At 35.8% G+C, this 24,746-nt stretch overlaps 1 protein-coding gene across 4 annotated transcripts in view; it reads left to right on the forward strand.

Moving 5' to 3' along the window:
• Positions 1-24,746, forward strand: part of LOC131167798 (DNA-(apurinic or apyrimidinic site) endonuclease, chloroplastic) — a 33,918-nt gene that overhangs the window by 3,314 nt on the left and 5,858 nt on the right. For all 4 annotated transcript variants that reach the window (XM_058126688.1, XM_058126691.1, XM_058126690.1 and 1 more), the window contains exons 4-11: positions 12,387-12,466; positions 12,680-12,934; positions 13,117-13,442; positions 15,085-15,195; positions 16,714-16,851; positions 16,974-17,021; positions 18,788-18,868; positions 21,532-21,691. In XM_058126688.1, coding sequence (XP_057982671.1) covers positions 12,387-12,466; positions 12,680-12,934; positions 13,117-13,442; positions 15,085-15,195; positions 16,714-16,851; positions 16,974-17,021; positions 18,788-18,868; positions 21,532-21,691 — 1,199 coding nt within the window. The remainder of the gene's footprint in view (positions 1-12,386; positions 12,467-12,679; positions 12,935-13,116; positions 13,443-15,084; positions 15,196-16,713; positions 16,852-16,973; positions 17,022-18,787; positions 18,869-21,531; positions 21,692-24,746) is intronic.

Below are 24,746 nucleotides of genomic sequence, written 5' to 3' on the forward strand. Positions count from 1 at the left end.
TATACTTATTCCAGAAAAAAAAAAAAAAAAACATAAACAGTCATGAAGAATTCTTAAAAAATAAAAAAAACTGAAAACATTAAATTAATCTAAAGAATAAGAAAACTCAGAAAAACAAAAGAATCAAAAATAAAAAAAAAATAGAAAATAATGAAAACCGAGTAAAAGGTAGGAAGATTAGAAAAAAAATAAAAAAAAGGGGATTAGAAAGAAGATAAAAATCATAAAAAAATAGAAAGTCTAAAAATGTGTGGACAAAAAAATCAGAAGGTAGCAATTAGAAGTAGAGGAATGAAAACCAAAAATAGGTGAAAATCAGAAAAAATCATAAAAATCCAAAAAAAAAAAGAGAAAATAAAAAGGTAAAGTCCAGAAAATAAAAAAAAAAACTAATAAATTAGAAATTTAAAGCTCCATAAAAGTTGATAAACCCTCACAATGATCTCAACACAAGCTTTGCTTTATTCCTTTTTGATCCTTATTTTGCCCTTTTGTCTAATGACTTGGATGATATAGCTTGCATTTGAAATCCTCACTTTGGCTGACAATGGGATAGCTGGAACATAATGTCTTCTTCCCCCTATCCCTAAGCAAGACGGGAGTCTTCTCTTTCCAATTAGATGGTTGAAGGAAGTTGATGCTCCAGCTAGCAGAGTTAGGTAAAATAAAGCATGTAATGTATTTTGTTAATTGTGTTTGTTGCTTGCTCCGAAAGCCTTATCATGGTTGATGATAGGATAGATGGAAACGAGACAGTGTCTTTCTTCTCTTTATCCCTAGGCAAGGTGGGGGTTTTCTCTTCCCAACAATTGGATAGTTAAGGGAGGTTATGCTTTAGTTGTTGAGGTTAGCAGAATAAAGGGGACTAGTATGTTCCTATCTGTGTTTGTTATCTGTCTTATGACTCTTATCTGCCTTTGCTTGCTGGCTGCACTCCATTCTTTTGCAGAGTAGTTTAGTTCACTTGCTTCTGAAAGCCTCATTTTGACTCACTAGGGGATGGTTGGAAGATGTTACCAGATAGTGCCTTCTTTCCTCTATCTTTAGGTGTCACGGGCCGAACACTTCACATTGTGTGAATGGCTATGTGGCACTAGTGTAGCACACTAGTTTAATTAGTCAGCTGAAAGTAAATTGCAGTTTCACCACATGGACTAATCATTCACATTGTGTGAAGGGCTATGTGGCACTAGTGTAGCACACTAGTTTAACTAGTTAGCTGAAAGTAAACTGTAGTTTCACCACATGGACAAATCAACAACCATTGATTACAAAAATAAATGGTAGTAGTAAGAACATGAATGTAAATGAGAGTCACATAGTAAACCATAAAGTAATGCAATTCATTTATCACGCATTCACACCTCCATAGGCAAGGTGTGTTAAGTGAGGGAAGTAAGTAGGCTACATGCATTTACAATAGCTAGTGACTCTTACAATGGTTTATGAGCAGCCACTATATCCGAAGGAACTTTTTACGCTATTATAAGTTTGACACTAGGAAACATCAATGTGACGGAGGATGCATACTCTCCTTTTACACTAAGGCATTACCCTACTCAAAGAATAAAAATTACACCAGTATTTACATGATGGTTACCCATCCCATGTGTGCAAGACAAGCAGTCACATGCAAGTATAATACCTTGTACAAGTTTGTCTTATGACATCCTTGACTTATGTGGTCTATGTTCTGGTAGAATTTGAAGTTTAGTGGTGCTCTAGAATTTGGGTTAGATCTTCAGTTTGACAATGAATGGCTCGAGGCAGCTAACATGAAACACATAATGCACCTTCATCCAAGTTGGAGCATCAATGTTGTTAGAGGCCTTCCTAACCTTGGCCAAGATAGGGAGTGGTCCTTGATATTTGTGAAGTTGTCTTCTATCTCAACCTTATAGTGACTTGATCTATTCTGGATAGAGCTTAACAAGCACCAAGTTACCCATGTTGAAGTGCAATGATCCTCTCCCTTGATTTTCCTAGTTCTTCATCCACTTCAAAGCAGATTAAGAAGTATGCTTGGTGAAGATATACGCTCTTGGATTCTTTCCTTTGTACAACTTGTCCATTGTGTGAGGTGGCAATGGTTGCTGATGTCTAACGAGCTCAAAAAGGACTTTTGTTGGTTGTTGAGCTCTTTAGGCATTGAAATAGAACTTAGCCACGTCAAGTAGCTGTATGTGATTCTTTTGGTTGGCAGTGTTGAAATGACACAATAGTCCTTTAGTAGCCCTTTTGAATCCATTTGTTTGTCTGTCGGTGGAAGCTCAAAGAGATGTCAAGCCATGAATTGAAGATTCTAAAAAGTTCTGTCCATTAGTTTCCTGTGAATATTTTCTCTTGGACACAAAAGATGCCATAGGGAATATCTTAATACTCTACAATATGTTTAAAAAATGATTGTGCCATATCTTGCGAGAGTAGTAGTTTGATGTTAGTGTGATTGTACCATACTTTGAAAGCCTATTTATAACTACAAGTATAGACCGCACATCCCGAAGTCTAGGTAGGTTGGTAATGAAGTCAAGTGAGACACTCTCCCATGAGCTTGTTGGTACTTGAAGAGCCTTAAACAACCTTGCAATCTTCTTTTGCTTGACCTTGTCTTGTTAATAGGTGAAACAAGTCGAATTACTCTACCATTGTGTTCAGTAGTACCTTTGCTTCAACAATACTAAAGTCTATGTCATGTCATCCTAGGTGTCCTGCCCACAATGTATCACGACACTCCTGCAACATGTCACCGCCTCAAGGAAAAAGAGCCAGTTACCACGTGTCAGTAGTAAGCCACCCTCTAACTAGAATTGGCATGCTTTTTTCTTGCTTCCACCAACTTCATGAGGTTTAAGGTGGATCTTTGACAAGGTTCTCCTTAATGGGCTCTCATATTCTTGTGGTAACTTAGGCTATGTAAGGAATTGGCTGACGGCCAAGTTATCCTTCTTCACCATGAACTTAGACCCAAGTAGGTAATATCGCCACATTTGTTGTCAATGAATCACTATTAGCATCTCATTCTCTTGAGTTGCGTACTTCTACTTTGCTCCACCATGCTTTCGACTCTCACACGCAATAGGATGCTCATCTTGTAATAAGACGACACTGATTGCATAGTACCTCGAAGGGCTTCATGATGTCATGAACAAGAAGTATTAGATCCTTTATCATGGTTTTCCTTCAAGTTGTCAAAAGGATCCCTAGACTGTCTTCAACAATGCAGTTAACGGGACAGCCCTCCTCGGGTATCCTTCCATGAACTTGTGATTGTAATATTTAGTCCAAGAAAGGAGCACATCTACTTGACTGTTGTTAGGATCTTCCTATCTTGAATAGTTCTCACCTTCTCCCTGTCCATCTGGATACGATCTTATTCAATCACATGACCAAGAAATTTGATACTCACTTTCATAGATGCTCTTCGTGCTCATCCAAAGTGGGATGATAGACAACAATGTTGTCATGGTACACCACGATAAATTTGTCGAGGTAATTATGAAACACCTGACTCACGAGTGTGCTAGAAGTAGCTAGCATGTTCTTAACCCAAGGGCAACACCAAGAATTCATACGCCCTATATTATCATGTAAGTAGTCTTTGGCTCATCACCTTATGCTATTCTCACTTACTAGTGGCCTCATGGCCAGTCAAGTTTGGTGAAGTACTTGGTTCAATGGAACGAGATACTTGTGCTCAATTATCTACACATATCACATGCTCTCATCATGTTTCCTCTGAAAGAACACTTCGTCCAGCAGTGCTTTAGAAGGTTGTATATTACCTATTCCCAAACTCGTCAAGTTGCTTTCTCAATTATGCGAACTCTAGAGGCACCATTTGGACTGACCCTTTAATAGGAGGCTTCACCTAGCAACTTGATCTCATGCTACATACCTCGTGGTGAAGGTAAGTTGTGCAGCTTATTTGGTATCACGACTTTATATTCCTCCAACACATCTTGGATGGCAATAGACACCTACTCCTGTCTTACATCCTCATCCACCACCACCAAGGCAAGATAAGTTGGTTCACCCCAAATCCTTTCTTGAGTTTCATGGTCAAGAGGAACTGCTTGTCGTCCTATTTCTCTTGCCATAGCTTGCACCCTACAAGGATGATCTCCCATCAGGTAGCGTGAGCCAAAAAACAACATTGGTACCACTTTAGGGCCTGTTTGGTATCGTTGTTGTTTCCTGTTTTCTGTTTCTCTTTTTCCACAGTGAAAAACAGATTATAAAAATGCGTTTGTTTTTGTTACTGATTTTCAACTGTTTGTCAAAAAACTGAAAACTAGATTTTATGGTTTTCAATTATTTTGGCAACTTGTTGCCAAAAATTTTAATATCCAGAAATAGTTTTTTTGGATTAAATTAATCATTTTATACACTTTTAAATTAAAATCAAAATTAAATGATTATATGAATTTAAATATAATTAAAATAAAAATATACATAAATTTTAAAAAATAATGATAAAGCCAATTACAAAATATTTTTTCTATTTTTCAGTTGTCATGTCTAATAAAATTTTTGTTGTAAAGTAAATTTTGAAAGTGGAACAATTAAGTAAAATAATTATAATAAATTTTATTTTAATTATAGTAATTTTTTTGATGTGTATTATTTGTAATTTTATTATTCTAATCATATTTTTATAATATTTTGATTTAAAGATGAAAATGAGCATTTTTTTAATTTAAATTTTTTTTAATTTGTATTAGTTTTATAAATATTAACCAAATAGGTTGCTAGTTTCTAGTTTTTAGTTTCTATTTCTGGTTTTTGGTTTTCGTTACTCTAATGTTTGACAGCGATACCAAATGGCCCCTTAGTTTCCCTTAAGAATTCCATTTCCATTATCATTTGAAACCATCCAGGAACGGTTGAAATTTGCATGTCTCCCTCACTAACCAAGCTTAACAGCCACTTGCTTGGCTTTCTTAGAGTAGGTTAGGCTTTGAAGTTAATTGTTTTTATGTATCCTGAGTCTTTTTCCAACTTCAAGTTGATTCTTTGTGCTTTGTGCTTCCCTCTATGAGACAAAGTTATCGGTAGTCTTGGTCCACTGAAGCACGGATGCTCTTCTCATTAATTGTAGATCCACAAACATGAACCCTTTACCATGGGCAACTTTGGATTATTTCATTTGCCTCTCGAACCATTGAGTAACCACATTGCACCCATCTTTATGGTTTCCTCATTCTCATGCTGTCCTTGTCTAGAAGTGGGGAAGAATTGAAATAGTATTTCTTATTATTGTAAAATAAGGTACAATCTGAATGTCTTATAGAATACAAGGCTAATCTAAAAGGAAAGAATAATAAAGGAAAGAATATAAAAAAAGGAAGGAATGACAATTTCTAACAAATCTCCTAGAATATCTCCTAAGAATATATCCTAGAATATCTCCTAAGATTATTTACATAATTACAGAAATTTCTCCTATAATCAAGGAGAGTAGATTTACATAATTACAGAAATTTTTCCTATGATCAAGAAGAGTTGACTGGATAAATTTTGAAACTTTCCAACACTCCCCCTCAAGCTGGTTTGAAGATATCTTCCATAGCTAGCTTGCCGATCAAATTTTCAAATTGCTTCTTTGGTAGTCCTTTTGTAAGTATATCTATTACTTGTTCAGCAGTAGAGATATAGGGTAAACAAATCAGTCCACTGTCCAGCTTCTCCTTTATAAAATGCTTGTCGACCTCAACATGTTTTGTTCTATCATGAAGCACAGAAGCACTGGATTTTGAGCAATGGCTATGGCAGATTTGTTATTGCAATACAGTCTCGTAGGTAGCGGATTAGTGACTTTCAATTCTTCCAATAATTTTTTAATCCACAACACTTCACAAATTCCATGAGCAACTGCTTTAAATTCTGAATCTGCACTACTCCTAGCTACCGCATTTTGTTTTTTGCTTCACCATGTAACCAAATTTCCACCAACAAAGGCACAATAACCAGAAGTTGATCTTCGATTGGTTATACTCCCAGCCTAATCTACATCAGTGTATACCTCAACTTGTAGATGTCTATGGTCTTCAAACGATAGACCTTTTCCTGGAGTTCCCTTTAAATATCTCAGGATTCTATAAATTGCATTAAAGTGGTCAGGCCCTGGTGAGTGCATGAATTGGCTTACCATACTGATAGCAAAGGCTATGTCAGGACGTGTAGCCTTCCAACCAATCTTTGGTACTGGTCTCTATTGGTTACTTCGTCAGCTTGGTAGGTCGTAGTTTAAGATTAGGTTCTATAGATGTCTCAGCTGCTTTACACCCTAGTAAACCGGTTTTTCCAAGCAAGTCAAGCGCATATTTTCTTTGTGAAACAAAAATACCTTTTCTTGACCTTGCAAATTCCATACTGAGAAAATATTTCAAGTCACCCAAGTTTTTAATCTCAAATTTATTAGCAAGCATCTGTTTTAATTTCTCAAGTTCCTTGCTGTCATTGCCCATCAAAATAACATCGTCAACATAGATAGTTAGAATAGCAACCTTCCCTTCACTTGTGTGGTTATAGAACATGGTGTGATCAGCTTGACCTTGGCTGTAACCATGACCCTTTACAACCTTCCCAAAGCGTTCAAACCAAGCTCTCGGAGATTGCTTGAGCCCATACAATGATTTTTTCAATTTACACACCTTATCTCTACCAAGATTACCTTCAAAACCTGGTGGTAATTCCATAACCACTTCATCCTCTAAATCTCCATTTAAAAAGGCATTCTTTACATCCAACTGGTGTAAGGGCTAGTTAGAATGTACAACTAAGGAGAGTAACATTCGGATTGAGTTTATCTTGGCCATTGGAGCAAAAGTTTCTTGATAGTCAATTCCATATGTTTGTGTAAACCCTTTTGCAACAAGTCTTGCCTTATATCTCTTTATATTGCCGTCAGCCTTGCATTTAACTGTAAACACCCACTTGCAACCTACAGTTTTCTTTTCCTTTGGAAAATCAACAATTTCCCAAGTACTGTTGTTCTGTAGTGCATTCATCTCTTCAAGAACTGCTAACTTCCAATCCGGATGATCCATAGCTTCCTGAGTGGTCCTTGGAACAAATAGGTGAGAAATATTGGATGTAAAGGCCTTATGATTATAAGAGAGTCTATGGTATGATAAATATTTGGCAATGGGGTGTGTGGTATAGGTTCTAACTCCTTTCCTAGTGGCTATAGGTACATCAAGGTCAGTAGATTGATCAACTGGAAGTGTAGTAGAAGAATTACCTAGGATTTCCAAATGACTAGTTTTTGGAGGTGATGATTGATTCTACTATGAAATTGTGGGATGATCCTTAGTATTAGAATGATATTTGCCTTCAGTATAAACATGAAGCTCAGAAGAAGGATTATTCTGTAGCAATTCTCCCCCTGTTTGTGATTCCCTTATGCTTTGTACAGGCGGATTGGGATTTCCATTCTTTTCACTATTTAAAATTTCAGTTCCTTGAATGTTTTGTATAGGGATGCCAATGTCAAGGAAAACATTAGGCATTGGTGTAGAAGTTTTCCAAAACTGATCTTCACTACTCTCTTTCTCCCCCTGAAGATAAGTTTGGTTAAAGTAAGACTGATTTTCAACGAAAACGACATCCATACTGATGTGATTTTTTTGTTTTGTTTTTGGATTCAAACATTTATATCCTCTCTTATTGGGAGCATATCCAAGAAACAAATGTTTTTCAGCCCTAGGATCAAGTTTAGATCTAAGGTGAGCTGGAATATGAACAAAAATAGTGCATCCAAATACTTTTAGAGGCAGATAAAAAATTATCCTATTATTAGGAAAGGATTTATTTAGGCATGCCAAAGGAGTGATATATTGCAGCACACGGGTAGGCATCTATTAAAAAGGTAACAAGAAGTTAGAATAGGATCCCCCCACAAATATTTTGGAATATGCATTGAAAACATTATAGCCCATGCAACCTCAAGTAAATAACGATTTTTTCTTTCAGCAATGCCATTTTGTTGTGGGGTGTCATGACAAGTGGATTGATGTTGAATCCCTCTTTCTTTCAAAAAATTTCCCAAAACTTGATTAAAATATTCTGTACCATTATCCGTACGAAGTATGCTTATTTTTGTGTGAAATTGGTTTTTGATCATACTATAAAAATTCTTGATCAACTTCAGATTTTCCATTCATCAAATATACCCAACAAATCCGAGTATGATCATCTATAAAAGTCACAAACCATTTTTTTCGGATAAGGTAGTAACCTTAGAGGAACCCCAAACATCATTATGAATCAAATAAAAAGGTTTTGATGCATAGTAGCCTTTTGAACTATAAGGAACTCGATGATTTTTTTGATAAATGACACGCATCACAATGAAGAGAAGTACAATTCAAATTTTTAAACAGATTAGGCAACAAATATTTTAAATAAGAAAAACTAGGATGCCCTAATCTAAGATGTCAAAGCATTATTTGATCACGCCCAGGGATTGAACTAGTACTACCACTCAAGCCCTGAGCTTGTTTATTTCTGAATAGGGTATCATCAAAATAATAAAGGCCATTGATCATCCTTGCACTGCCAATCATCGCCCTTGACATTTGATCCTGAAATCCACAGTGAGAATCAAAGAATATGATACGACAGTTAGAATCACGGGATAATCTACTAACAGATAGAAGATTGCAAGTAAGTTTAGGAACATGAAGGATAGATTTTAATTCTATTTTCCCGGAAATTCTAATTGAACCTGCTCTTGCAATGGATGAAAGACTCCCATCTGCAATCCTAACCTTTTTATTACCCGGACAAGGATAATAAGATTGAAGCAATTGAGATATACTAGTCATATGGTCGGATGCACCTGAATCAATAATCCATGGCGCAAAGGCTAAAGAGTTGGAACAGGCACTCGACATTTTTCCTGTTTGGGCCAAGGAACCAATAGAAGTACCGGATATCAGATTGGATTTCAGCAGTCGAAGAAGCTGATCCATCTGCTTTGAACTTAGAACATTGGTCTGGGCTTCATTTGCTCTTGGAATCACTTGGTTGTTTCTAGATCCAAGTTTGCTGCTCTTCCAATTTGCTGGTTTTCCATGTAGTTTCCAGCAGGTTTCTTGGGTATGGCATGGCTTATTACAATAGTCACACCATACTCGAAATTTTGATTGGGATATGACCGCTGTACAGAGGCATTAGCAGCAGCCAAAACAGTAGGATTAGCAGCAACCAAAGCCAAGTTCTCTACTGTTCCATCAGCCCCTTTTTTCTTTAGCATAACATTCCAGCGACAATCTTCACGTCTCACTTTAGAAAATACCTCTCTGATTTGAGGCAGAGGCTGTCTACCAAGAATCCTCCCCCTGACCTCGTCAAACTCATCATTGAGTCTAGCCAAAAATTTAAAAATTCTTGCATTTTCCACCATCTTCTTGTTGTAGTTGCAATCATTAGGGCTCTTCCATTCATAATCATTGAATAGATCCAAGTCCTGCCACAGTCCCTTTAAAGACATTGAAATACTTAGTCACACTATCTTCCCCTTGTTGGGTCTTGCCAATTTTTGCTGCAATTCATAAATCTGGGAATAATTTCCAAGGTCAGAATACATCTGACTAACATTATCCTAGAGTTCTTTTGCAGTTGGATAGCACGTGTAATTAGCACTAATATCTTCATCCATTGCATTCACAAGCCAAGCCTTAATCATGGAATTTTCAGCATCCCATATAGTATATGATGGGTCTACTCTGTCAGGGGCCTTGGTTTCACCAGTAAGGTATGCAATCTTACCTCTCCCGCTGATATACATTCAAATTGACTGAGACCATCTCAAGAAGTTGGCTTCATTGAGACGGATATTTGTGATTTGGACTGAATGGGGTTCGGTATGGGCTACCTTGGTTTCAGTTTTGGTGTTGACCATAGGTTCAGGTCTGGCCATGGTGGAAGTGTCAGAAATTTCAGACATAATGGAGGCTGAACAGAGTTAAGGCAGTGAGGCCTAGGTTTTAGAGCCTATGGCTGCCTAAAGGAAAAGAAAACCAGGCTCTGATACCATCTATAAGTGGAGAAGAATTGAAATAGTATGTCTTATTATTGTAAAATTAGGTACAATCTGAATGTCTTATAGACTACAAGGATAATCTAAAAGGAAAGAATAATAAAGGAAAGAATAGAAAAAAAGGAAGGAATGACAATTGCTAACAAATCTCCTAGAATATCTCCTAAGATTATTTACATAATTAAAGAAATTTCTCCTATAATCAAGGAGAGTAGATTTGCATAATTACAGAAATATCTCCTATAATCAAGGTGAGTTGATTGGATAAATTTTGAAACTTTCCAACACCCTGTGTCCCCTTCCCCACAATGGAGGCTTGTATGACATTGAATGATGATTTGTGTGTGCAATTAGTAATCTGTAAGGGCCTCAACATAAGAAGCACACAATCTTGCCCTTACCATCAGATGTGTGTAAGATCGAGACGAGGATGCTTCCATTGAAGTTGATGTCTCAACTTTGCCACTTTCAGGTTCGCCCTTCTTGAAAGACTTTGCTATTTTCACCCAAAGAGCCACTCTCCTTAGGCGTGGAGTTAGTGCGTGCATGGTTCTCCCATCGATGCTTCACACAATCTTACAATCCAAAGGCAACTAAATCCAAAAGCAATTAACCAAGCTCTGTTACCAACTCTGACAGGCTGAACACTTCACATTGTGTGAAAGGCCGTGTGGAACTAGTTGTAATACTAGCTTAACTAGTTGCTTGAAATTAAACTGCGGCAAATTACAAATCCACAGCCATCAAATACAAAATAAGCAGAAGCAGTATGCAAACATGAATGCAAACGAGAGTCATGCTAATTGTAAAGTAATGCGGTTCATTAATCACACCCTTGTAAGCAACGTGTGTCCTAGTGAGGGCTACAATAGGCTAAACATATGTACGATAGCTAGTGGGTTTTATAATGATTGATGAATGTTTACTCTCCGCTAAAGAGCTTTCTTATGCTTTTTTCACTCTGTCATTGGGAAAAATGTGACCGAGATGTAATACTACCTACTTTAACTAAATCATTGTCCTACTCCAAGTACACAACCTATGCTAGTATTTTCAAGAATGTTATTCATACCGTATGTACAAGGCATGCAGTCACGGGCAAGCATTATGTCCTAAGCGAGGTTAGCTTGTGAGACTAGGTAAGGCAAGAATTTTCTCTTCCTAAAGACTGGATAGTTGAGAGAAGTGAGGCTCTAATCAATGAGGTTAGGCTGAGAGAAGCAAGTATTGTGGGTTTGTGTTTACTTGGTAAATTGTGGGAGTCTGGTGTTTTCTTGGTTGGATCTTTCACAATAGTGGACTTTTAATACACTTTTTCAAACAACTGCTTTAGAAACCTGCTTTTTAAAAAATGGCTGATGTTGAAACCCTAGATTCTAGCTCCGGTCTTTGTTCTTTTAGTCAAGTCTTACATCAAATCGGTATGCCAGCCTTATTTTTTTTTTTTCTAAGTCCACGGTCTCAGTGATCAGCATTCTTTATTTCTTTACTTTTTAAAGTCTCAGAAGTTAGGGTTCCTAAGGCTATACCCTGCTTCCCGCCCCCCTTGTTAAGAGTAAAGTCAAGGGCTCCGGATTCTGTCAGTCACACTTACATACTCTTTGACAGTAAGAATCTTGTTGGGTGATTGAAGGGGTCAACTTTCCAGTTTCTTTTCTGTCTATTTGATTCTAGGGACACATGCATAGCACCAGCAACCATTCTTTGAACACGTGACGATAGGGGTATCGGTTGCCAATTGTCTTCAAAATGATTGGTCTATCACCTTCGCTGCACACAAATGTACTCTTAAATCCACTCTGTTTTTGTTAATTTTCTAGGTTTTTTTATTTGTTTTCTTTTTGAAAAAAAAAAATACTAAAATAAATAAGTGATGACTATGCTCTCTGTTTGTTTTGCTTTATTCTGTTTTATTGTGTTTCATGATTCATCCTTTATTTGGTTTCTGGTGTAGGAATGCTACGCTACCTCGTCGGCTCCCATATGGAATCTAGTGTCAGCATATCCATTCACTTGTAAACACCAAAAACTTACTTTGTGCAAAGGCATACATTTAGGACATGATACAATGAACGTGTGTGTATGTGGGCAGGTGCAGACATGCTTGTGTGCATGCTTTGTTGTGTTGTGTAACTTGTGTTGTTTTGTGTCTGCATATTTGTATCTGCCATGTGCTTAGTAAGCCTTGAAACTTAGCGAGAATTGGGAAGCTTCTGTTATATTGTTCCATGGGATGAGAATAACATTAATTGGCTCTGTAGTTTTGGTTAGCATGAATTATGAGGGATGCTATGCAACAGTGTGTCTAATGATTTATTATAATGGATTTTTGAATTTTCAGGACTGTTGGGTTGCCTGCTAAAGGTCGTAAACGTGATCTTGTGTTAGCATTTAAGCATTTCCTGGACAACAACATGACTGGTATTCTAGTTGAACTTGAACTAAATTATTCCATAAAGTAGTAGCCATGGTGCAACATTACTTACTGAGAAGACAGAGGAAAGAGGATATCCTTCTTGGCAAGCTAGTAGTTTAAAGGTTCCAAAAAATCTTTCCCCTTATCCTCTGTCTTGTCGGCAACCACATGAAGGTAATTGTTTGATGTCTCTGGTTAAAATATTCCTGTGTGAGCAGATAAAAGTTCTCAGGTAACAAATGAACAAGTTTCCTTTGAGATGAAAGCTACTTGTACAGAGAATATTTCATCAAAAAGGAAGACAGAGAAGTCATCTGGGGGAGACCATGTTAAAGACATAAATATCTTTTCGACAGAATCTGGAATTCAAAGGCGTAAGAAAAGGGTAAAACAAAACCAGGTTGAGAATAACATTGTTAAAATCAAAAATAAAGAAAAACAGCGGCTGTCAATCAACAGTGATGAATTCTCAGGTACTTTAGTACATTTATACTTTCCTATATTGCCAATGTATCACTATTATGTTTTCCTCTCTCTCTCTCTCTCTCTCTCTCTCTCTCTCTCTCTTAGCTGTAAGAATATGATTAAATTGTCAAGGCCATGTGTGAGTGAATTGATTTAATTAGTCATGTTATAAGATTGTCATTGTTTCTAGGCCAGAAGCCCCCCAGCACAAGGAGAAAAGTGTCTTCTGAAGGGGGAAGTGAAGATGTTGACCGTGTTGGTGCAGTTGATATGTCCATGATTCTAAACGAACCATGGACGGTTCTTGCACACAAGAAGCCGCAGAAAGGTTGGATTCCATATAACCCTAGAACCATGAGGCCTCCTCCTCTTACTGGTAATACCAAGTCTGTGAAGCTGATGTCTTGGAATGTCAATGGTTTGAGAGCCTTGTTAAAGTTGGAGGCCTGCTCTGCGTTACAGCTTGCACAAAGGGAGGATTTTGATGTCTTGTGCTTACAAGAGACCAAACTACAGGCAAGTGGGTTACAACTATATTGTCACAATTTCATTCCTAGTTCAGGAAATCATCTTGTTAGTGGCTGTTTCTCTTTGGCTTGGGCCTTTTGGTAACATATACCCAATTAATAATTTTATTTATGAGGAAAAAATGGGAGTGTGCAATAGTTACAAGTGAGAGATGTTGAAGTTTTACAAGTTCTAAAACATATCCAATCCTTTCAAGTTTCGTTTTAGGTTTTAGTTATGCATGTCTCATTCCAATATTTGAAAGCATTTTTTATCAGTTTGAAGCTTTGGTGTTGTAATCCTTCTAAGAGTGGTGCTGGCACTGGATGTTTAGTCAATAGGTACGTATGGAAGAGTTTAGGAGAATTTTTTTGGAAGATTAAGTCTCTTATTAGTTGTGCAAGGTTTATGATAATTCGTTTCTTCCATATTAGTGCTGCTTAAGGGTTGGGAGTTAATCTCTCAGTCCTTGCTCTTTTTGTAGAGTTTGGAGCTACCAAGGTGCTCACCTCGTCTCCCACTTGTCCAGTTAAATGTTCATAAAAAATCTTTGATGTTTTTATCACCAGTTGTTGACAAACATCCATTTGTCACATAATGGGTAATTAATTTTAGACACATGCACACATCTGCACACATGCGACCTGTTCAAAATAGTGGATTTATACAAATTTGAGCACATTATACACATTTTTACATATTCATATGCATTTAAGTGCTAGCTTGCTTGGTACTAGAGATCTCAGTGATTGGTACCATAGACCTGGGATCATGTCTCACCAACTAGGTCTCCCACACTCTTGATGTGTTTGAAAATAGGGAAATCAAGAAAAGGCAAACTAGGATATCTCAAGCAAGGTATGGCTTTATGACACTAGTCAAACACGTCGTACGTTGTGATGTGTTGTGCGGTACTAGTTGAAACACTCTTGCTTAACTAATCAGCTGAAAGTATACTGCAGTTTACGACTAGAACACATTCATAACCATCAAATGCAAAGTAAGCAGAAGCTGTAAGCAAGAATCATGTGGTAAACAGTAAAACAATGTTATTCATTCTTAGCACCTCCATGGGGCAATGTGTGCTTAACGAGGGAGGCAATTAGGCTAAACGCATTTTCAAATGCTATTGAGTTTTATAATGATCGATGAATATTCACCTTACTCTAACGAGCTTTCTATGCTATTCTAGCTTTGGCACTAGGAAACATAAAACTGACGGAGGGGTCAGACTCCCATTTTATACAAAGGCATACCTCCATGAATAAAACCTGTGCTACTATTCACTTGATGGTCACCCTTCCCATGCACCCAAGAGAAGGGTTCACAGGCAAGCATAATGCTTTGAACAAGCTTGGCTTGTGACGTTTTAGTGTCATTATGCAAATTGTAGGCTTATGTCATTATGGCTTATAGACCTTATGCTTATAGTGAAAACATAATTCATTGCTTTTTTTTTTTAATTTTTAGTTTTAAATTTTTATTTTTCATCAAATGTCAATGAATTCTGTTTTGTTATTTTTGTAAATTTTATTGTGTTGTTATTACTACTAGTACTACTACTACTACTACATAGTGAGTATTCACTTTTGTTTTTTTTTATATTTGGGCCTTGTATTCAGTTTTGATTTTTTTCTGGTTTCAAAAGCAGGAGAAGGATGTTGAGACTATTAAGCAGTGCCTTGTTGATGGCTATGAGAATAGCTTTTGGGCTTGTAGTTCCTCCAAGCTTGGGTACTCTGGTACTGCTATTATTTCACGGGTATGCATGTTCCTTTTCATTAGAGAGCATGTCATCATATTTTTCTTCTCTTTAATTCTTCATTAGTTTCCCTAGATTTTTCACTTCTTTTCCTTTTTCATATTTATTTTTTCTCTAATTAACATTGCTTTAGCAGAAAACTCCCCCCCCCCCCTCCTCCCCCCTCAACTACTAAAAAGTTGGAAGATCAGAGGATGAGAGGAAGCATAAGGCTACAACATCTGAGGAACCTAAGTTACAGTATCGGCAGGAGTTGGACTAGGGTTTGGGAATGGGAAGCCTCTATAAGATTAAAAATTTGTAATGTTGTCAAGACATCAATGGGAGGCTTTTTGACATGTTTAGAGGATCTGTTGCATTAATAATAATGGGTTGTTAACATATCAAATAATAATAATCCTAGTGGTTTTTTTAAGATTTGTATGGAAAGAATAGTCATGACTACTTTTCTCCATTCAGATCAATTTAAGGTTACCCCTTTATTAAACTATATATAAAACAAAATTTTGACTACCTCAATCTATATTTTTTTTCGTCATCTCATTATCCAAAAGTAGTGTTTTGGGAGCATAGATTTCGATGCTTGGATTTGGATATGTGTGGAGTTGGAAGAAACTCAATACAATTTTATACTACATTTTGTCAAAATTCAAGATCCGATTTCCATGCTTCCAAATGCAAGGCAAGAGTATCCTAATGATCACCATTGTACTTCTAAACCTTAGTGATTTTCTTCATTTGGTCTCCAGTGGGTGCTGCCACTAACCTCTTATGTATGCAATTTTTTTATTTATCTTGTTTATTGCCATTCATGCATCCAAACAAAGTCATTTCAGCTACTCATTTTTTAACTGGTCCACATTCAAATCCAAATAATATGACTAATCTTGTGGGTGTGTTTTAATATTTGAACTTTCAACTTGATGAGCAATTGATAATCACATAGCACTTCAGAAAATACTTCAATGGTAGTTTTATTTTGTGTAATACCCTTGATCTCCTCATTGATAGCTGATCCTAGGTATGAACCCGATAATTCTAGATACCTCTTGGCCATTATATCAACCGTTACCATATTTTATAAGTTGAGTTTGGGTGGACAACAAATTTTTGCAAGCTTTGGGTAGGAAATTCACAATCATGGTTTCAAAACGGAGCAGCTTGACTGAAAAGGGGATAAAAGGTGGGCAGAGAAAAAGTAGAGCATCAAATAAACAGAAGAATACAACAACAGCAACAACAACAACAACAAACAAACAAACCAAGCCTGTACTCCTACTAGGTGGGGTCGGCTACGTGAATTATTTACCATCAATAAATAAACAGAAGAATACTGCAGCTAAATTTGAGATGTATGCAATAAATCCTCTTTGCAAATGTTAAGATTAGTTCTTAATTTTACAATTTAAGCTGCTGTTTGATTATATTATCTGCAATTGCAAGTGAGCTTTTCTCCTTTTAGCATGCTGTGCTACATTATTAACTATTTTGCTAGTAAAGTCATCACTTGTCTGACAGATAAAGCCTCTTTCAGTCAGTTACGGCTTAGGCATAGCAGATCATGATACTGAAGGACGGCTAGTGACAGCTGAGTTTGATACATTTTATTTATTAAATGCATATGTTCCTAATTCAGGAGAAGGTCTAAAAAGACTGGTAATTTACCTGGTTCTTTATACGATATTCTTCTGTTTTTGTTATTTTTAGCATAATTTATGACTATTGCTGCAGTCTACTATTCTTTACTGGAAAACTTTAGTGACTCCTTTTAATACCAGTCTTACAGGGTTACGCAATGGGATACATCTCTCAGCAGTTACATGAAAGTAAGTTCACTTTCCCACCTCTTAGTATTCTTTAATCTTATTTATTTATATAATATTTATCAGAAAAAATTCCTTTCCTATTGCTTCTTACTCATGCAAGGCTGGAAAGATTCTGATGGTTCTCATTCTTTATTTCTTAGAAGGTGTATTCTTTTTTATGACGTTTTTCGCTTACCTCATTGATTATAGTGATCACCAAAACAAAGTGCTCTAGCATTCTCAACACAAAACAGTGGATTTTTCTTATGAATAATTAGATATTTATTTTCCTTATAACATCAGTCATTCAAGTTTCAAGTAAAAATGAAAAAGGGTAGCCGGTGCACAAAGCTCTTGCGTATGCTGGGTTCGGAGAAGGGGCAGACCATGATGGATCTATAGTACGAAGCCTTACCTTGCATTTTTGCAAGAGGCTGTTTCCATGGCTCAAACCCTTGACCTTCAGGTCTACTTTGCAATTTTGTTTAGTCTGGATTATGCTTCATTCTTGTTCAGGTAATAGCTCTCTAATTATATAGTTTAAAGGTTTATCTATGGTACTATGAACGAGGTAGACCACATTGGTGTCCTCCTTCAAAGGTTTTGATAACTTAAAGACACTTATTTCATTTCTAAAACAATAAAAAATCCTCACAGTGCTTCTCTACATTCTTTCTTCACTTTCAGCATAACATATTACATAACTACAAACAACTCATCAGCAACTTCTCTCTTTGGGCTGCTCATACTCATTAATATTGCGTCAATTGCATCTTCATGAGGGATTAGACTACCTACATTCGAGTTGGACCACCCTCACTAGAGCCTACATTAGAGCCTCATGAGCATGAGCTGCCCTTTACCTAATGACTATTGAGATCAATAGTCCTTTAAAAAAATATATAGAAAAAATTAAACAAATTATATATAGTGGAGGGGCAAAACATTTCAACCTGAATTTCTGAAGAATAGTTGGTCATTCAAAATTTTGAGGGTTGCTGGGAGACCAACTGTGAACTTTTTCCTTCTTTTAATTTGTAATAAATTATAGGGGTGCAATTGTATCTTTCACTAATTTTTTGAAAGGTCTCTAAATTTTAAAACTTCTAAATTTTATTAAATTACTGTGGTTAATATATATATATATATATATATATATATATATATATATATATATATTCACAATGCTCACCCCCCCTCCCCCTCCCTCCAAAAATGTAAATATCATAGATGTAGTTCCACCCCTGCATGGAGTGCATTTTGCGGGGTAGTCGTAGATTTAGGAAATTTTTTTTCTTTGGTTACTTTTTTTAGGAAAAAAGTATTCATGAGCTGACCCAATTAGTATAGTATGTTTATTGACGGAAAATGTGCTAGAGGTTTTTCATGAAAAGTTTGCTATGGGGTTTCAGTAGTTATACTAAGCCTTCTCTATGTTTGTCTCTTTGATTTCTAAATAGCTGGGTCTAAATTGATTGTTATGGCAAGGTAGAAAATTACTTGTAGCCTGCAATATAATGCAGGGATGATGTATACCTTCATAAGCACAAGCTTGCCTTTTTGGGTCTGAATTTTAATTGAATGGAGACCTTTACTTTGTAGTTGGAGAGCTCATATTTGATTGATTTCAGATAATTTTTATGCTTATATTTACTTCCATTTTATTTTTTTTGTGTTTATTATTGTTATTATTATTAATTATTTTCATTATAATGTCATAAATTGTTATGCTAATCTGAAGAAATGATAAACTAGGAATTGTTGCTTATGGCTGCTATTTGATGCAGGAGCTAGAAAAATCAAAGCCTGTAATACTGACTGGTGATCTGAACTGTTCTCATGAAGAGATAGACATTTACAACCCTGCTGTAAGTTACCCAGATCTATTGTAATTTGTTACATGCTTCTTCTTGTTGAGTGACTGATATTTAAACCACAGCAAGTATACTCCACCGAAAAAAGAGAAAAAAAAAAACAAATAGCAATTTTCCTTTATAATGGTTAATATATAGCCAAATGTTGCTAAAAATTTTGTTCTTAGTATTCTTGAGCAGTTGTTAATTTCTTCTCATAGAGATGGTTAGAATAGTTTGTTGCCTTGAGATGATGTGGTGCGCTGCCCAAGAATTTTGGCATGATTTCATTCTTAGTTTATTTGATTGGAAGGGTTGATGGGAGGGGGGGGGGGGAGTGTGTGTAATCATGCTGTTGCCCACATGTCTTGAAAGTTAGTGTATCAATTATTGGATTTGAGGAATAGCGAAGAGTGTTTTTAGTTGGGGAAAACAGATTTCATTTTCCATTTTAATTTTCAAAAAATTATAAAAAATTAGCTAATTTTTCATTTTTAAAACATTTTTATGAAATAAAAAACAATAAAAAATTTTGGCACTATTTGTTTGTGGAAATTGTTTATTTCTAATTTTTATTCAAATAATTACAAAAATGTCATTTTGATTTTGGACGAGAAGTGGGTATTTTGATGGATTATTTTGACCCAATTAGGAGGCTTATGTCAAAGAATAGGGTGAATGGTTTATTGAGTCCGAAACCCAAATGTACTAAAGTTAGTTGGTTGTTTAAGAATGTGTGTGTAGTTTTCTTGTACTAGGATTATTTATGTTGGGGGTTTGTTTGTAGTTATTGTGTATTCTAGGGGTATTTTTGTAATGCTATGTAGTTTTAGGGGTATGTATATAATTTCATGTGCTTAGAAGCTTTCTTATAAATAGTGTGTGAAAACCATGTTGTAAGAACAACCCCCCCCCCCCCCCCCCCCCGCGGCCCGGTATCTCCTCTCTCCTACCTTCCCATTCCTTCCTTTCTTCTATTTCTTCTAAATTCTCCCATGGCTGCAGAACCTTGATGCTGCCCCTGCATCACATCTTGTTTTCCAATTTTCCAAATTTATACAGAAAAGTTGAAAAATATCTTTTCATTATTTTCTGGATTTCTGACTCTTACTTTACATATGGGAGCATGGAATTCAGATCTTAGACTTTGACTTGTGTGGATTATATGTTTGAGTTTCTTCCAAATCCACATACAATTGAAATTCAAGCCCCAAAATCCATTATCCCTAATACTACCTTATATAGTTTAGGAAAATTGAAAAAAAAATTGTTTTTTTGGCAATTATTTTGAAATCTAGAAATAAAAAATGAAAAATTGTTTTGGACATTCAAACATAACAAGCTCTTTATTTTCTATCTTTTTTTAATATGAATCTTGAAAAACTAAAAAATAAACTAAAATTTATATAATTCTTTGATAAATTTAAAAAGTGGAAATGGAAAATATTTTCCACAACTAACCTGCCCCAATTTTCTTTATTATTAACTCAAGACCTTTTCATGATTTCAGGGCTAATTGCCATGCTAGAGGCCAATATTAAGTTGCAAAATCAGTTTTTTTCTTTGTTAATTTAGCTCAAATAGATAGGATAAATATTGAGTGTGAAAAAAGAGTCACAATTTGTGCTTACAAGCCCATTTGTATTTGGTGCTTTACCTGGCAAAATTGCCCAAACTTATTCCGCTTTCAACTTTAGTATATTGGTGGTAAACGATCCATAGACACCATAAATGATTTTGAAGATTTCCAGAACAGTTGTTTAATTGAGAGGTGCAAGGGCAAATTCTATTCTATATGCATATAAATGCAAGCTTTCAGCTTTTCTAAACAGGCTAGTGCAGGCTTTCTTATAACTTGATTATGTAGGCTAGCATATGAATCTCTTTTATCTTTGCAACAGCATGCCTGTTGGGTTTATGAATTTCAAATTCTTCATTCATGGATTCTGTTTGATTTGAGAGGGAATGAGATCAAAGAAGAGTGTCAAATGTTTTTATATGAGGCTGTATGTAATAAAATATTTATGCTGGTATGCTTCATTATAAGTATTGCAAAATATGAGATGAGTAAGATATTTTTAATGGGTAATGGATGTCATTTCCTCTTTTGCTCCTACCCAGGATAAAATTATCATTGTCCTTAGAAGTATTTTCCTGAACGACCCTCTTCTCTTCCCAAGTGTGACCCATGGAAATCTTCTATGTGATCTAGTTTTTGAGTTTATTTATGTTAGGATAAGTTGGAACTGAGATGTCTACAACCGTTGTTTTATTCACATTTTATTGCTTCATTCTGTTATTTTCTGCATTTGATAAAGAGCATCATAATAGTCACATAATCACATGAGATATTTTGGCTTATTTGAGTGAACAGTGATATAATATTTTAATTCATTAACTTTTTGCCTTCTAAATTCTGGATATTTGTTTTCACCTGGACATTTAATATAAAAGAAACCTCGAGTCTTTTGAGTGGTCACTTTCTTTTTGCTTGGTGTTCTGAGTGGTCACTTAATAACTTCTGATTTAATCTTATGCAGACTTTAGACACTATTTACGAAAAAGATAAAGCAAACACTGATTACCGTGCAGTTATTACTTCAGTATAATGCTTTGTTTGATTGTCATTTCTTTTTTATGACACTGCTAAACTTCTTGATTTTTACAACAATTTGTAGGGAAATAGAAGAAATGCTGGGTTTACCAATGAAGAACGAGAATCATTTGGAGCAAACTTCTTGTCTAAGGGTTTTGTTGATACCTTTAGAAAGCAACATCCTGGTGTTGTTGGCTATACTTATTGGGGCTATAGACATGGCGTGCGCAAAACTAATAAAGGTATTTAACATTCTATATTCTTTGATTTTTTTGAAAATGTTAATGCTTTTCCCTGGGTTATCTATCAGTGATTCAAATTTCATTATATGAGGTTTTAGAAGCCTTTATTTGGTCAAAATTGTATCAATAAATTATTCTGTGGATCCTTGAATCTTGATATCTTTTATGGTGATGTATCCATTATACAATTGAACTGGAATAGGATTCCTAGTTACATTAACCTGAGGAGAAACTATTATGGGTGCAGTAATTTTGAATCATGAAGGTTGAGCAAATCCTTAATGTAGCCACTGCTTTTGTGTGCCTTTCTTGCAGTTGTCTTGTGTTTGTGCAAGTATAGATTGCTTATATAAATGAAATCATGAGCTTTTAGTTTCTGTAGATTTTATAATTTGAGCAAGCTACATAATGGAAGTTTGAAAAAATGGACAACTAACTTCTCTATGAGATGATATGAGGAATGAAGTCATGGGCTTTGGGACATTGTATGGGCTTCTGTATTGGATATTTAAGAAACAAGTGGCATTTCCAACAAGTTGCTGTGTCTGCCTCTTACTTGAAAAATATGTAGTTGCAAAATCTCTTTATCATGGTTTTAGAACCCAGACTGGAGCGGTCCGCCTGAACTGGTGCTGACCTGATGAACCCGCCTCAAGCCAAAAAAATAAATATTTGTGTAATTTTTATGCTAGTGGGTCTTCAACTTGGGACCTACGGATGTATTTACCTCCTGTTTTGACTGCTTAGAATCTGCATCTCATCCTTTTCTTGCATTGCTATTTCTCTTTGAGGATTTGTAATGTATTGATTGGTTTATTTGGAGAGAATTGGGTTTGCTTGGGAGTTGGGACATTGGAGGATTTGACTATTTCCTTTGGAGGCTTTGGGAAGGGTGGAGATGGTTTTGTTTTGTGGAGTTGTATGATTTTTTATTTATTATAGTTATTTTTTTTTTCAATTTTGTCAAGAATTTGGTTGGAAAGGGGTAAGTGTATTTTTACAGGAAGAAGGTCACATGTTCTTTTTTTTAATGGGAAAGGATTCCTTCTTTGGCTTCACTTTGGTCTTTTGAAGCTAGATGAAGAGTGTCTTTTTCTGATTTACAGTGAGAGTGGAAGGCGGTTTTATTAACAATTTTTGTTCTTTTAATGAAATCTCTTCTTTTTATAGAAAAAAAAAAGGAAAGAAAAAGAAAGGACAATTTCAAGTTCAGGAAATTATTGGAAACTCTCATTATACATAATATTTGATTTTTAGCACCAGCATTTGAGTGTAATTTTCACTATAAGCAAGACATGAATCAACAGCACAATCCCTTGATAGTAAAATAGATTATGATTGTGGGGAACAGTTTTGCTCATATTGGTGACTGAACCACCCAGAATAGAGCACAGTGCTGGCAATCTACATCAATGGGCCCAAATTATGACAAATGGAAATTAGTCGTTTGTATTAAAATGCAAAATTTTCTTTTCCATAATATTTTTGGAAAGAATGTTCCCGAACATTGGGACCTATGAAGCTTGACATTTTAAGAAAGAGGGAAAAATGTTTGGTGTTCTATTTTCCATTCAAACTATTCCATCTTAATGGAATTCGGACTCGATCAATGTTAGGGATTGGGGCTTCCTTAATGCTGATGTTTTGAGTGCATGCATCAGTGTCATTTTGTGTGAAGAACTTTTTTCCTGTTCATCTCTCAAATAAATGCATACCCTTTTGGTTTTCAATTGGGTTGGGTTGGTCATATGAAGTACCTCTCAAAGTGCCTTTCGTTCCATTACTCTTTGGTCTCAAGTTAAGTGAATGGTTGTCGTGCTTCAAAAGTCTATGGCCGCTTCACTTTTTATGTTGCATTTTGTGTAGTAAGATGGTTGATCTCCTTTTTCCATTGCTTGGATTTCAATACCATTTGGATTTCTCTCTTTTTTTTTTTTATGTGATGGGATCATTTCCTGTGCGCAGTGGTCTTCCACCCGCCATTATTATTGGCTTGCAATTATGGTGTTTGTTGCCGCTCACCCGTAGCCTAAATGGGACAAATTGTTATGGAGCATTAATAAACTTGTTTGCCACATGATTTGTATTTCTTATTATTTAAAGGAAAATCATGGAGTATGGAGGCCCCTCACCCGTAGCCTTTGTTTTGGGGCAGATTCCTTCTCCATGGAATTTTGCTATAAAGGCCATACTGCAATCTCTCATAAGATCATCATCAGAAGAAGAAAATTATCTTCTTGTTTAGCTCCCTTGTGATTTTTTCTTTTGAGTGTGATAAAAGGGTGTAAAAGGGGTTTTGGTATTTTGAGTAAGTGACAAATGCTCCAGTAAAATTTTCAATTCCATAGTGAATCATTCTCACTGCTCTCCTCTCGTGGACGTAGGCAATTTGCCGAACCACGTTAAATCTATGTCTCTTTCTTGTCTTTATTTTTTATCACACAATTTATTTCTCCATATCAGCATTTTATTTCAACAAACTGGTATCAAAGCTATGGCTACTGCCAAATATGATGTGGAGAAATTTAATGGAGAAAATGATTTTAGTTTGTAACAAGTCAAGATGCGAGCTCTACTTGTTAATCAAGGTTTGGCAAAAAGCCTTGAAGGGAAGAGAAGCGTTGCTGGAGACTCTGATAGAAGGCGAAAAAATGAGATCATGGAGAAAGCACACAATGCCATTTTGTTGTGCTTGGGAGACGAAATTCTGTGAGAAGTGTCCAAAGAAACTTTAGCTGCTAAGCTATGGCTGAAACTGGAAAGTTTGTTCATGACGAAGTCACTCACAAATCGACTGTATTTGAAGAAAAAGTTGTATACTCTTCAAATGCAGAGAGGAAAGCCCATGAAAGAGCACCTAGATGATTTTAACAAAACTATTCTTGATCTAAAGAATATAGATGTTAAAATTGAAGACGAAGACCAAGCAATTATTTTGTTGTGTTCCCTGCCAAATTCTTACGAACACTTCATCGACACCATGATGTACAGTCGTGAATCTCTTACCATGGAAGAGGTCAAAGCGGCGTTAAACTCGAAAGAGTTGAAGAAAAGA

This window comes from Malania oleifera, chromosome 11 (genome assembly GCF_029873635.1).
Source record: "Malania oleifera isolate guangnan ecotype guangnan chromosome 11, ASM2987363v1, whole genome shotgun sequence".
Classification (NCBI taxonomy): Eukaryota; Viridiplantae; Streptophyta; class Magnoliopsida; order Santalales; family Ximeniaceae; genus Malania; species Malania oleifera.